This window comes from Tripterygium wilfordii, chromosome 1, assembly GCF_013401445.1.
Source record: "Tripterygium wilfordii isolate XIE 37 chromosome 1, ASM1340144v1, whole genome shotgun sequence".
NCBI lineage: Eukaryota > Viridiplantae > Streptophyta > Magnoliopsida > Celastrales > Celastraceae > Tripterygium > Tripterygium wilfordii.
The window spans coordinates 3,486,606-3,501,472 of record NC_052232.1 but is presented as its reverse complement, the minus strand read 5'-3'; the positions used below and the strand labels follow the sequence as shown (position 1 = coordinate 3,501,472).

Sequence of the window (14,867 nt, the reverse complement as noted above, 5' to 3'; positions counted from 1 at the left end):
CAATATTTTTGCTTTTTTCCAAACTAGCTTTTATTGATGTGAACTGACCTAGGAGGAGCTGATGAATAGATGACATTGTTGACTCCAAGTCCGACTGTGATGTGCCCAAGTATCGTTTCAACTTAGAATGCTGACTCTCAGCTCTGTTAGTTGTCACATTTTCGAGATGCATATACGTATCTCTCTAGGCGGATATGAACATCTCTTTATATGGCGTCAACCATACATCTTTAATATAATTTATGACCTTGGAGTAGCTTTATAAAGTTACGTCAAGAGCAGATAAATTGTACAGATACGAATTTTTCAGTTTCTAATTCTAGTAATGTGTGCCATATGGAGTAGAATGCATAGCAGGATTGCTTGTCTTGAAATGATTTTTTGTAATTGGCTATAACAGCTCTGTCAATGTGCCATGTACAAGGGAAACACTTGGGCACACGACCTCATCAATGCCAAATCTATATCGATGACAATAACTCTTGGAGTAGTGCATTCATCCATTGTTGACCGCAAACAATTCAGTGCCCAAGTATAATTGTCCTCTTTTTCTGATTGCAAGAATACAAATGCAATGCAAAATGTCATCTTTGTTGAAGTCACACCGACAATCTCAAATAGAGGCATCTTGAACCTGTTAGTTTTATAGGTAGCATCCATCAGTAACACATGCGAGAATGCACGCAATAGTTCCAACGAGCCTGGATGTGTAAAGAATAATTCTTCAAGCTCATCAGTATGAGCATTGCTTCGATTAAAGAAAACATACCCGTACTGGTGTAGGAATGACAGGAGTTGTTGCATTTGGGATTTACCAACTTTCTCTACAGTCTGAAACTTCTGACGTGCATTGTATATAGTGTTAATAGTGGACATGTTGTTCGGATCCCTGTTCTTAAATGTATATAAGATGTTCCGTGGCTTAACCAAATTCTTAGACAAATCCACCAATATATTATTTTCAGTAGCAGAAAGCCTACCCATGTATGCATGACCCTCCATATATAATGCCGCAGAATAGTTATGCGTTCCACATACCACACTTACCATCCAATCGTCATTTGTGTTCAATTTCAACCCCTTCACTCTGAATGGACATTCTATTTTTTGTGTGCCAATTAACATTGTGGAGGTTTTCTTATTTTTGTAGGTGCCACCACGCTCACATTATAACAATAATTTATGTCTCCTCCAAAATCCATCAATCTCTGACCTTTTCGTAACAATAACAAATCTCAAATTGTGTCTAGTATTTTGAACCCATTCAATTAGTGATTAACGTGAATTGAATACCTGAAAATATAATAATTTAGGTATGAATTAACCAAAATAACATATATGAATTTAGTTATGTAGCATATCATGTCGGTGGAAAATTCATTCATAACATCAACTTCAATATTTTCTTAGCTCGCATCCAGAAGTTTCTCTTGTTTTATTCATCTAAGATAATATCAGAATCACTTAACAATCTTAGATCTTTACCCCAAAGTTTCTGATGATCCATATTAATGTGGAATCTCAATTAGTAAGTAGATAAAATGAGTGTCTAATTGTTTCTACTAAACATCATACAAAGACCCCTTTTAAATTAAACCAAAGAGAAGATTAAAGAAGATATACCAAGCTCAACTATCTCCAAACTCAGGAAGGACCTCTAGTGATAATGAAATCAGTATTGATGTTGCAGGTTGAAGTAGAAGTTTTGGCTGGAAAAGTAGACACTGCTCTTGTTGTAGAATGATGAAAATGTTTTAATAGAAGAGATATTAGGGGTTTTATGGGAATAAAAATATTAACTCTAAAATTATAATAAAAAATAGGAGTATTATCAAAAGAATCTTTGAAAAGTAAAAGGGATCTCTAAAAAAGCAAACAAAATATACCTGACAAAATTTTTATCATCATTAAAAATTAAAATATCTGATTCACGTGCATCAACCGTCCTTTTTTTATTATGCCACTTCCAAAGGGGGTGTAACAATTAAAAAAAAGGGTGTAAATATCAACACCTTAAAAAAATTCTCACAAAAACAAGTCAGTCAAAATTGCATCTACTATTCAAATAAAATGAGATGAAAGAAGAACATTATTTTATATTCATAGATCATAAATCAAAATCTGGATCAAATTCCATAACTTTATCACGTCAAACATAGGGTGATTATGTTTTCTCCTTAGAGTATGAAACACTTGTGCGAGTAATGATGACTACGACAACCAAATTTAAAAGCGAGAACCATGTGCAAGGAATGGCTCTTATCATTGAAAAGCTCACGAAATCTTTTGAAGAAAAAAGATAAGTATATAGTTACATTCTCAAACTAATTAGACTCTTGAAATCTACCTGGAGAAAGCAATGTTAAAGTTTAGGGTGATAGTTGAACCTTCTCGAAGAGTAGAAAAAGAAAGAGGAATGCAATAGGGTGATAGCTAAAAACACGACTTGTGAAGCTGAGACGCTCGGCCTGGTTGAGATTGAGACACTCGGTCTGATTGGTCCTTTGTCCGATCGATGCCCATTGTTGTCAGGTCAGAATCCAGTTCTTTCTCCTTTCTGGCTTTGTCATGATGAACACCCCCTCGATGTCTAAGTCAACAGTGTCCTGCACAGGACTATAGTCGAACCAGCTTTAGTCTATCCTGTGCGCTCATCGTCTGGTTTCTTCATTGGCCATTGATACAGGTCTTGTATGTACCAAAATTACATCTTTTTGACATCGTATCTTGTTGGTGATAAGAGCTATCCTAGACACCTCGGGTCTTATGTGCAGTTGGAGGTGATTGATTTGGGTTATTTTCCTATCTTTTGGCCTCCCTCCATCAGTGAGATTGTCCGTTTGAATTTATCCAACTCATCCAAGTTGACGTTTGTAGATGCTAGAATCTATAATTGTTGAATAGTCAACGTAATTTATCTTGAGCCTTCTACAACGGGATCCTATGGAACAAAGCAAGGTTGAGGGTGAAAGACTTGGGCATTGGTGGGGTACCTACCAAAGAAACTCCGACGATCAAGTTAGTTAATCGGAAAGAGATTGATCAAGACAAGTATGTAAGAGTCGTAAATTATGGATGCTAATATGAAAAATTATAGTAGGATTGCTTGTCGACCAATACTGACATTAGAAGTACAAGGGGTAGGTCGTAGGTGGTTGTGGGAAGGTGATGTCAAGTGTCAGGGCACGTGGCTTATTTTGGTTGGTCAAGGACGAGATGGTACAGAAGTCAAGCGGCTCAGTGCCAGATAATGGTTGCAGGTCTTGCAGGTCTTTTGACATGGCATGTTAGGCTGTCTGTTTTGTGGTTCAGTTGTACGATCGATATGGTATGGACATATGCATGTATGAATATGATATGTAGCTGGGTTGAATGATTAATACCTGAGGAGAACGTGACCATTGTTCATCATCGATTGATGGCGTTGAACATCTTTGATTTGAGCGCCTATCGATGGGTCTCCTAAAGGTGTTGAGCCTCTTTGGTTGGGGCACCCCTTGATGGGCCACTGAGGATGTTGGGCATCAGTGGGTTGGTCCGCCCTAGGCTTGTTCTGATCGAGTTGTTTGATGTAAGTTGGTTTTGACAGTCATGTGTATGTTGACGATGTTCAACCTGGCTGATTAGATTGTGTGTTGACTGATAAGTAGGCTAAGACGATTTTTGGCCACTTCAGTTTGTCCTCCCACTCTTGGAGTCGAACAAAATTTGGTTGCGAGAGTAGTTTGTTGTTACTATTAGAAGGTTTGTTTGAGTAGTCTCCATGATTGACTTGGGGTTAAGCGGTCTTTTTGATCGTCTTGGAACGTTACTCAAGTGATCGCGTTGTTTGATTTGGTTTGCTCAAGTAGTTGTGTTGACTGACTCTGATATGCTCAAGTGATCGTGTTGATCGACTTTATTTTCTTAAGTAGTCAAGTTTGACTGGCATGGTTTGCTCAAGTAGTTGTGTTTGACTGACTTGGTTTGCTCAAGTGATCGGGTTAATCGACTTGGATTTGCTCAAGTGATTGCACTAATCGACTTGGAATGTTTTCTAGTAGTTAAGGCCTAATGGTGGTAATGATGAGCATTGAATATCCTATGTTACGTAAAGACGAGTATTTAATGCTTTGAAAGGTTGTGTCTTACTGGGTTGCGTGAATTGGGGGTGTTGGTGAAGAGGTCAGCTGACGTGACGGGTTGTTGAAAAGACGACTTAGGGAAGATGAAAGTTTTTGTGGTGTGATTGGTGGGCACTGTTTCGTGAAATGGCGCGCCCCATCATGTGTGACGACTTAAGACCATTTTGCCCCTGATTTACCTAGTATAAATAGTGGGGTCCTCCATTTGTTTTTTATTCCAAGCATCCTAGTTTCCAATTTTTAGAGAGAGAAGGGGAGCGTTCTAGTGAGAGAAGCTCTTCTCCTTTAGGTGTTGTTTGAGTTTCACCTGGGCTCGGCTTTTGGTTCCTGTGATGGGAAAAAAGGCGTTGACGTTCAAGAGAAGTTCATCTGTCAAAGGTGTGATGTTCGCCAAGGCTGGTGTCATTTGTCCCCTAGTAGTTTGAGTGTTCTTTGTTGAAGGCACTATGCTTAAATTTGATGTTACTTGGTGAATCGTTTCGCCTTCTATTGGGCACCGTTATTATGGAGCTTGGTCCACTTTTTGTTCCTGCGCTAAAAAACAAAGGTGAGGGTTGGTCGACAGCGAACCGTCGCCCCTCCGATGCTCAAGTCAGTATTCGCACGAAATGAAATTGGAATTAAAAAATAAGTTAAGGGTTAGGGAAGATACTATTTGGCGTTATTGTTGTTGAGCTTCTTCTGTTCTTTATTTCTGTGCTAAAAAACAGAGGTGAGGGTTGGTCGACGACGAATTGTCGACCCTCCGACGCTTAAGTTATTATCCGTACAAAAATGTAAATATAATTAAGTATGCATGCATATACTCTCTGTTTTTTTTTTAGTTTAGAGTTTAGGAATGATATAACTTTAGATGGGTGGCATTCCAGTTGTTGGGAATGTTGCGACCGTCTCTATCTTGAAGCCTACAACTTTAGTGACTTGGTATGGGTCTTCCCAATTTGGTCCCAATTTTCTAGCTCCAACCTCTTTGGTATTCTAAATGACTTTTCAGAGGACTCAGTCAGCGACATTGAACTCTCTGGTGCAGACATGTTTGTTGAAGTGTCGGGCGACTCTAGTTTGATAGGCCGTCATTATGGTAAGTGTCAATTCCCTTTGATCGTTAATCGTATCAAGCTGGTCATTCAATTGTTCTCAGTTAACTTCGGCGACACTTCACTTTGTCTCCCATCCCTTTAAGTGCAAGTAAGTTTCTTCATGTGCGATGCTCAAGTTGTACTCGGGTGCATTTTCAAAATATTCTCGTGTATTGAATCCTTTATTGGGCGGTCGAGATTGCGTAATGGCGCTCAATAGAGGGGGCGCCAGTTGGTCATCTTTTCTGCCGCACTTCTCCCTATCGTTGTTCTGCTGAGTTGGGCATCGCCGAGCGTCTTCTCGACATCTAATTTGAATGATTGCGAGAGTGAGAGCGGCTTCCATATTTTTGACAATCATATTTGGCTATTTCTTCGTACAATCCTCTATCGACAAGTAAGCCATTCTTTTCTTGGATCAAAATGTAAGTATATTGAAGATCAAAAAGTGAAACAATACTAGAATGTCCAGAAAGTTTATATACAAACAACAAACCCTGACAAGCCAGGGGAAACCAAACTGAGCAGAAAAAAACCCAGGAGAAAACCTACCTAGTTAGAAAGACAAACTAAAAAGGCAAAATCAGAACATGAGGTTAGCCAGGAAAACCACAAGGAGCATACACCAGCTCTAGGAACCACCAGCAAAGCAAAACTAGCTCCAAAAAGACATCAGCAGAGCCACCTTTATCAGTAACCAACTCCATAAAAACCACCGGAAGCATAACCATATAAGGGGTCAAGCAAACCAGCAAAAGCTGCATCAAAAACAGATGGACCTGAACCAAGTACCAAACCAAATCCAGGTCCAATAACCCACCAGAAGGTTAATAAAGGCACCAGAAACAATTCTGAAACCCTGCATTCTGAACAGAAAGAAAACTAGGGAGCACAATCCCACTATCAATAAGAGTGAAGAAATCACCAAAAACACCAGAGAAATCAGTAGCATTAGAAGCACCACTAGCTTCACCATAATCTCTACCATCCTCCTATACTAACATTTGAGTTTTTGACATGAAAGGAAAAACACCCAAATACTTAAAAGGAAAAACACCCTCCCTGAAACCAGTGTCTTGCAAAATATTTTGCTTGGAGTTATCACCAACTCCACCAAATAAATAGAAAACTTCTCTGCATTAATTTCCAAACCAAAAACTCTCCCAAAAGCGGTCCTTGAAAGCCGTAAAAGCGGTCTTAGGGTTGCATCGAGGAATTGACACTCTCTCTTTGTTGAAGCAGGCTATAAAGTCTCTGGTTGACTCCTCACGGTGTTGTATGACTCTAAACAAGTCTTCAGAGTACCTTTTAATCTTCTTGCTACTGGCAAAGTGTATGAGGAAGATATCCACTAATTGGGCAAATGATGAAATATCACCATTGGGGAGGTTAATGTACCACTAGAGAGCTGGTCCTGTCAAGGTGGATCCAAAGCCTTTACACATGCATGCCTACCTTAGATCCAGTGGAATCGTGGTGGCAAACATCTTTTGTTTGTAGTGTGCCATGTGTTCTTCGGGGTCTTCAGTCTCATCGTACAACCTCATGTTGGAGCGGTGAACCTTAGTGGTGCTTCTGTCATGGTGATCGAATTGGCGAAAGGGCAGTCAACGAAGTTGTTTTGTGGCGTCTTTTTTTACGGTGCCACCACTCCTGGGACTTTTTTATTCTAGATGTATGGCGAGCCTTCGCGTCCATTCTTCGAACGGTACTCCCATATATGAGTGATTGGAAGAGGGTGAAGTATAGGAAAATGTTGGGAACAATGGCGATGGCCGTTGTTGATTAGAGCTTTCAGGTTGAGCATCGGCCGTCGGAGTGGGACGGTCATGGGTCATCTTAGTAGGTTGGTCGTTCTGCCTTGAACTTTATCCAGGGATGAAGTATCTGTTTAGGTTGGCGCTTAATGGACGGACATATTGGTTGGAAGCTCCTTCTGGTGTGCTTTGCTCGAGGGATGGCATGGAGCGCACAACACTTCTATCAAGGGTGGTTTGTTCATTCAACTCCATGAGCATCGCATTTTCGACCTTTACGACAACGTTCTCCGCCTCCAAGGCCGCCATCTTAGTAGAGTTTTCCCTTAGTTCTTCTTTTATGGCCGTCACTTGAGCTAATACATGGACCATGGGGTCTGTTTCTGGGTGAGACATGGTGTTTCAAGGTGATTAAGGTTATGGTTTCTCGCTTCGTCAGGCAAAAGGCTGTAGAGGCCCCATAGTGCGCGCCAAATTATAGGTGCCTGAATCTACAATCGTTGAATGGTCAACATAATTTATCTTGAGCCTTCTCCAATGGGATCCTGAGGAACAAAGCAATGTTGAGGGTGAAAGGCTTGGACATCGGTGGGGTACCTGCCAAAGAATCTTCGATGATCAAGTTAGTTAATCGGAAAAAGGTTGATCAAGGCAAGTATGTAAGAATTGTAAAGTATGGACGCTGATATGAAAAAAGATGCAACGAGATAGGATTTAAGGTGCAAGAGGGCTGAAAGTTAGCTGAAGGTTGAAGAAGGTGAGAGCTTCGGCTATTTGAGTATCAAAATGAACGTGCCTTCTTTGGAGAAAGAGGGAGGCTTTTATAATAGGGTTGCTTATTTTGGTTGTCGAAAGGTGGTGTCGAGTGTCAGGGCACATGGCTTATTTTGGTTTATTAAGGACGAGATGGTACAAATGTCAGGCGGCTCAGTGTCGGATATGGTTGTAGGTCGTCTGACATGGCGTGCTGGGCTGTCTGTTTTGTCTGGGTCAGGTTTTGACAATGATCTCAGACGATTGTTGCCTTAGGGCGGCTAAGTCAGAACAGGGGATTGTGGTCCACTTGTATGATCGATATGGTATGGGACATATGCATGTACGAATATGATATGTAGGTGGGTTGAATGATTAATACTTGAGGCGAACGTGACTGTTGTTCATCGTCGGTTGATAGCATTGAACGTCTTCGGTTTGAGTGCCCATTGATGGGTCGCCCAAAGGCGTCAGGCCTCTTTGGTTGGGGCGCCCCTTGATGGGCTACCAAGGATGTTGGGCACTAGTGGGTTGGTCCGCCCTATGCTTGTTCTGATCGAGTTGTTTGACGTAAGTTGGTTTTGACCGTTATGTGTTACGTTGACCGATGTTCAACCTGGCTTATTAGATTGTGTGTTGACTAACAAGTAGGCTAAGATGATTTTTGAAAACTACAATGTTATCTAACTCGATTGTGCGGATTCCTTCCATGGAGTGCATCTCACTGGATCGATCTCTCCCTAGTGCCTTGGCAATTTCAGATCTTCACGAACAAAGTTTTTGATCTTGTGTTGATGATCGTTATGGTGATCATTGCATCGAATGTCGCCTAGCCAGATGTTATAAATTTTTGTTTGCCTTGTGATGTTGCTAACACCTATTGTGATTGCTGAGGGAGCAGTTTCTCTTTGAATTAGATGATGAAATCCGTCCAAATATCTCCATCGCTTAAATACTCGCTGGATGTTTCTGCCATCATGAATTTTGTTTCGAAAAAAATACCGAGTCCCCACAGTGGGTGCCAAATTATGAAAATAAAAATTTCACAATCAAGATTTAAGATAGGGGGCCATCGAAAATCCTACAAAATCCACAAGTGACATTAGAGGTTCATTGACCGGAGGGGTTCTAGCCAAGGAAATTCTGACAATCAAATCAGTCATTTGTTTTTTCTCAAGTGAAAGTGTAATATTTAGTATATGGGTAACTTGTCTTTTACCTGATGTCAAATGTTTCCTTTTATAGTGAAGGATGGTTCGTAACACCCAAGATAAGGATCTTGGGAATTGATTAGGTTCAGAGTATTTTAGGCATGTGTTAGAGTAAATCTAATAGGTTTGATCTTTTTTCAGATAGAGGTTAGTTGTTTTGGATCTATTGTCATAAATGATGGGTGTCTCAAGAAGATTATGAGATTATTTATAGAACATAAGCTTTAAAGGGTATTGACCAAGTAAACTGATGATGTTTTGTTACGTTTGGTGAAGATAACTTCAAGGTATAGTCAAGGTGGAGAGGTAAGAGATCTCATATGGCTTTTCTTGAGGGGATCGATGTAGGCATGGTACTTAATGTGGTCGACATGGAGATATAATGTCGTCAACTTGGGGTATAATGTCGTTGACTATTGGTTTGTAGCTGCATGCTTTTGGACTTTAGGTTTCATGGGTCATGTCCGGATGTATATACTAGAAGTCAGTAGCAGTTGAATGATAAATTAATAGTGACTACGCTATACCTGATGTTGAGATGGGTGACGATTTTTTGTCATAACAATATATAGTAGCGAAGATCCTATTATAAATGATAGAGATAAAAAATCCGTTCTTGGTGTGACAAGTTCGAATCAAGTCAAGTCTTTCTCAATTGTTAATCAAAGGATAGCGCACGAGAAGAGTGCAAGTCTAGCTTGTTTCTTTAGCATGTTGCAATGTTCTCGTCTTTCTTTTTCTCATTCTCAGTTTTAGTCTAAAGTCTAAATACATTGATTGAAAATTTTGGAAGCATAATAATATAATAGTGGGAGTACCCAAAATCTTTTTTTTTTTAGAAAAGAAGAACCCAAAATCTTGTGTAGAATTCTCTATTTATTGGACTAGTTATTAATTGAACAAAAAAAACTATAACTACTCAAGAGTACATCATACTCATATTCCTCGTATCTCGTTTATCATGTGGATTGTTTGTTTGTGGAGATTATATACTATGGATAGGCTGATAAGTTTTGGTTTGGACTTTTCTCCTGCTTGTTAGTTATGTGGCGCATAACTTGAGAAACATGAGCACTTGTTCTTTGAGTGCAGTTATTCCATGGAGGCTTGGCACACTGTAAATGCTCGTTCAGGAATTTATTGGCTTATGCTTCCTTGGGTTGATCTAGGTGCTTGGGCAAGTGCCAACCTGAAGGGTATGTAAATGTTTGGTTAACACTACTATGAAGCTTTGTTTCTCAGTGACTGTTTATGGATTCTAGTATGAGAGGAACTCGCGTTACCAAAACGAAACTGCAAGGCCTGTGGGGTTTGTAATTGATTTTATTATTGAAAAAGCGATGAGGAAACTATCAAGTATGTTGTCGTTTAAAGACAGTATATTTCCGTTCGGCCTTCATTGGTTGATGTTGGTGTTGTTGCGTTTGGAGGAATTTTGTACGTTTGAAGTGCAATATGGTATCCACTCATTTGGAGCTGCAAGGTCCATTTTTTAGAGCTGCATGATAATGCTTTTCCAATGCTTTTACGTTTTTGATGGTTTGGTTTTCTAGAGTTTCGATTTTTTTTATGCTCTAGTTCTTTGTTTATTTGTTGAGTTCTTTACTCTATGTTGTCTTTTGACCTTTCGTGGAATATGCTATTCGTATTTGTATTTTTTTTCTCCTTTATTTAATTTCTTACTTATCAAAAAAAGAGATTACACCATACATAGAAGAAAATGACAAAGCTGCTATTAATTAAAATTTGAAACATGAGATGCATGAAATTATTGATTTTGTTTTAGTGTAAAAAAAGTATACAAGATAGTTTAGGAAGTATAATTAAATAGTTGCCGATCCGATCCAACCCAACCCTCCCTAGGACCGCCAACATATTTAACCAACCGCATACCCTAAATCTTAGAGTTCATATTTTAAACTAGAGGGGCATTATTAGTCTTTTTGAGACTCTCCAAATGAGAACGTGTACTTTAGAGTGCGTTTGGTTTGTTTTTTTTTTTTTTTTTTTTTTTATTTTCATTTTTTGTTTTTCATTTTTCATTTCTATTTTCTAAGGGGCATAAAACGTGTTTGGTTTGAAGTATTCTATTTTCCATTTTCATTTTCTATTTTGATCATATTACTTGTTAACTAATTATGATAAAAAAAAAAAAAAAACACAGATGACTTTTTTTCTTCCCCTTTTAATACTCAATTGTCCATACTATGTAAGTATTGACTATATATGTGTGTATATATATATGTATATAAGGATATATGTGTATATATATATAAGGATATATATAGTCAATACTATATAAGGATATATATATATATATATATATATATATATATATATATATATATACATAGCACAACTACATAATATTTGCATAGCTAATGGGGGTATTGGTCGCCACTTTCGGAAATTTTGACGGAGCAAGCTCCATGTTTTCAATTGAAAACGTCTTTTATATGTATTCTATATTTTTTGAAAATGAGAGTTCATTTTCTGAAAAAATGAAAATGAAAATGATAAACCAAAAATCATTTCTATATTTTTTATATTTTTAAAAAAGGAAAATAGAAAATGCTAAAATCAAACAGCCTCATATCTTTTCTATATTAAAATCTTCAAGGGGATTTTTTAATCCTTTTTATTTTTTATAAACCACATAATTATAATATATTATTAATTTTTGACGGAAAAGAAGTAGATAACTCAAACTTTGCTTATCCTACCATGAGAACTCCAACTTTGCCTATCCTACCATGATGAGAACTAGTAATTATATTATAGGGATTTGAACAGCGATTATCCTAACTGTTGAGTTGAGATTCTTGTGCATCACGTGGGATATGTGCGTTCAACTCAACAACTTGGATAACAAATGTTGGATTCTCTACATTTTCGGACCAATAATTTAGGGTTTTATGCAAGTATACCCTAAAATAATCCAATCTGCTAGCATAAATACCCCTTTCATTTAGTAAATCAACCAAGTTTCAGGGGTACTCATTCTGCATACTACCCAATAATTTAGGACATCGGCAGAAAATTTTCAATTATTTTTTTTTTTATGGATGTGTACAGGGGTAGACCTAGTTTATGCGTACTGAATCAAAGCTTTAGGGCTTGCTTGAATTAATGATCTGTAGAATTAAGTGAGGAAGGTTAAGGTGGAAGAGGTAACTTCACCTTATTTGAATTGTATGAAGGAGAGTTTAGTGGGGTGAATTAGGGAGAATTTTTCCCCCTTACTTGACTCTCCAACTCAACATTTCGTTACCCCTCAATATGGAGGGTTTGCGAGAAGAGAGAAAATTTTGTTTAGTATTTTCTAAATCTTCCCATTAACTCACATATCTTTTACCTCTTATTAACTCATATTCACTCTACCTTCTATCCAAGTAAAGGTGATTCAAGATAGTTCCCTCCCACAACTCACCTCAGATAACTCTCCTTCTATTAAGTCTACTCTACTCTTCATTTTTCAATCCAAGAAAGGCTTAAGGAGTGGATGACAAGTTTTTTTTGGGAAAAAAAATATTCTTTGGAGAGGAGAAGAATTGCATCCTATCAATTGAGGTGGATATCCAAGCTGTTTTGGTGGATTCACCCGAAAAAGGGGGAAAGAAAGAAGGATGCCTTTGAAAGTCAAAATTTTGGGTTTGTTTAATAAATAATTGATTTGATGAAAAGTTAATCATAATTAACACTATTGAGGGATTCAATTATTCTATCCTCTACTACCACCATATATATGATTGTCAAATCATATCTACCATGACTTTTTTTATTTGGTGTGTCAGTATCTTTGTTAAAGTGACTTGACAAGACAATTGCAGCAACAACAAAAAAGTCCATGGCCTACCTTGAACAATTTCAAAACATGAAACCAAAACTTAATTGAAATCAGAATGACAAATCTGACTACAGCTTTCATCGGCACACTGCATTGCCTTACACCTCTCTCACTTAATTTCTCTCCTGGAAATATATATATATATATATTAATACTAGCTAGTCATTTACAGAAACATTTAATATGGTAAACAATAAAAATGAAGCCTCTGAATAGATTTGTGTTTCTCAATACAAATTTACACCCCCACACCCTTACCATCATAATATGAAATGAGCTGAACTAAGCATATTCATACAACTTACTATATATAAATACTTGAAGTCTATGTTTTCTGAAATGACTTGCACACCAAAACATATGCATGAGCACCCACTTATACTCCAATCCGCCACTGTCGTCCTGAAAATATATTAACTAAGTAGTGTTACACAGAGGATCTGATGATGCGGAACAAAGACACTCGATTATCTTCAAAATTGTTATAAATCGGATACTCATGAAAACATCGTTTTGGACCTAAGGTTCACACGATTTTTTTCTTAAAAGGACTTTCTTAGTTGAGAGGGTTCAAATTTTACTTATAAATCACATCGGTAGTTTATACTTAACCGATGTGGCATATGTCTTAACAAAAAAATATTTTTTAACACAGAATATAAAGGGAAGAAGGTGTGTATATACCTGTTGATTCACTTGTTGGACTCAGGATTAGGACCGCTAGGGACTTGATGGGCAGCTGCAGCAAATGAAGGTGGTGTTTGTTGTGCTTGTTGTGGCTGTAACTTTGTGGTTGTAGTAGTTGCTGTGGTTTTAGAAGAAGAGGAGGATAAGAGTTGCCTGGAAGGGAATGATGGGGAGGAGTCCATGAATAATTTTCTGGAGAAATCTGGAGAATGATGAGAAAGCTGGAGAGGAAGAATAAAGAGAAGAGCAAGAAGAATGATAGCAGCTACAAGTACTTGTGATGACTTTGTTGATGAGGCTTCCCAAACTGATGATTTAGTAGCCATAAAATGAATTCCAGTTGTAGTAATTAACCCTCCCCCAGTTACCCACAAGAGATCAAAATCCATTAACCACTCCAAACCCACCACCAAGCCTGGGTTAGGAAGCTCACAAGAGAGAGGAGAGGAGAGGAGGAAGAAAACCTGAAACAAAAGGAGTAAATTCTTAATTTAAGGTTACTTTAAGATTATCTAGTGCAATTTATAGGAAGCTAATGCAATGTAGTATTTCTTTCACACATACCATTTTTGCCCCCTTTCTTTGCACCAAATATCAAGAAAAGACTGTTGAATGACTAAAGTTTTATAGTTGCGTATTATGGTCATTTTGGTCAAAGTCTTGAAAACCCTAAAATAATCATTGATTCAACTATGGGGAAATGTGGCAATGGACAAATTAGAAAAAGGAATCTGGATTAATTATAAAAGCAGGTGAAGAAAGAAATGTGGCCTTTATCTGGCTTGGCTGGTTATGCAAGAAATCTCTCCCTTTCTTTGACTTTGAAGGGCATTTGGAAAATTACAGTTGGTGTTTTGTTTGAGGTGGTGGTGGCCTTTACTATGAAATAAAGAAAGAAAAGCAAGAAAATTCACTAAAAGAAAAGAAAGAAAAGCAAAGCATTATGATATCCTCAATCAATGCTTTTTTCTGTGGTAGTGAAAATCCATGGGGTCTTGTCTCCATGATCTGATGCATGCGGGTCCCCAGCTCCTTGCTTATGCTGCTCACACAACTTTTGGTTTAACATGTTACGTTAAGGTTATATTTGTAATTTAACAATCAATTACATTTACTCTTTTTTCGTTTACTAATTCTAGCTAGCTAGCTAGCTAGCAAGTTAAGGAGTATTTTCGTACTAAACTGAACGATTGAACACACGAGATTTAAATGACGTCAGAAATCTAACCCCACACATGCCAATATACATGTCAGTAATATAGTCCGCTTTGTGTTGTTGAATTCTAACGATACGTCAAGCCCGCATGATTTTATTCTGACCCTTAATAGTTGGGTTTTGTTCCTCCTTAGTCCGGTTATTAGGGGTCAAAACCCATGGATCAAAGCCCAACTCACTTGAGAGGGTTTAT

At 37.9% G+C, this 14,867-nt stretch overlaps 1 protein-coding gene and 2 long non-coding RNA genes across 3 annotated transcripts; 1 reads left to right on the top strand and 2 right to left on the bottom strand.

The window, feature by feature from the left end:
* Positions 1-405: 405 nt before the first annotated feature.
* On the bottom strand, positions 406-1,125 carry LOC119995578 (protein FAR1-RELATED SEQUENCE 5-like). The gene has a single exon (XM_038842095.1). It carries the CDS (start codon positions 1,123-1,125, stop codon positions 406-408), a length of 720 nt encoding a protein of 239 aa, XP_038698023.1.
* Positions 1,126-12,794: 11,669 nt separating this feature from the next.
* Positions 12,795-13,951, bottom strand: LOC120000695. The gene is made up of 2 exons (XR_005468639.1): positions 13,456-13,951; positions 12,795-13,173 (listed from the first exon to the last, which is right to left on the bottom strand). It is a non-coding gene; the product is annotated as an uncharacterized LOC120000695 (long non-coding RNA).
* Positions 13,195-13,780, top strand: LOC120000701. The gene is made up of 2 exons (XR_005468640.1): positions 13,195-13,295; positions 13,436-13,780. It is a non-coding gene; the product is annotated as an uncharacterized LOC120000701 (long non-coding RNA).
* Positions 13,952-14,867: the final 916 nt, after the last annotated feature.

Excerpts from the sequence above, each read along its gene's own strand:
- LOC119995578 (XM_038842095.1), bottom strand. The coding sequence starts at position 1,125 with ATGTTAATTGGCACACAAAAAATAGAATGTCCATTCAGAGTGAAGGGG.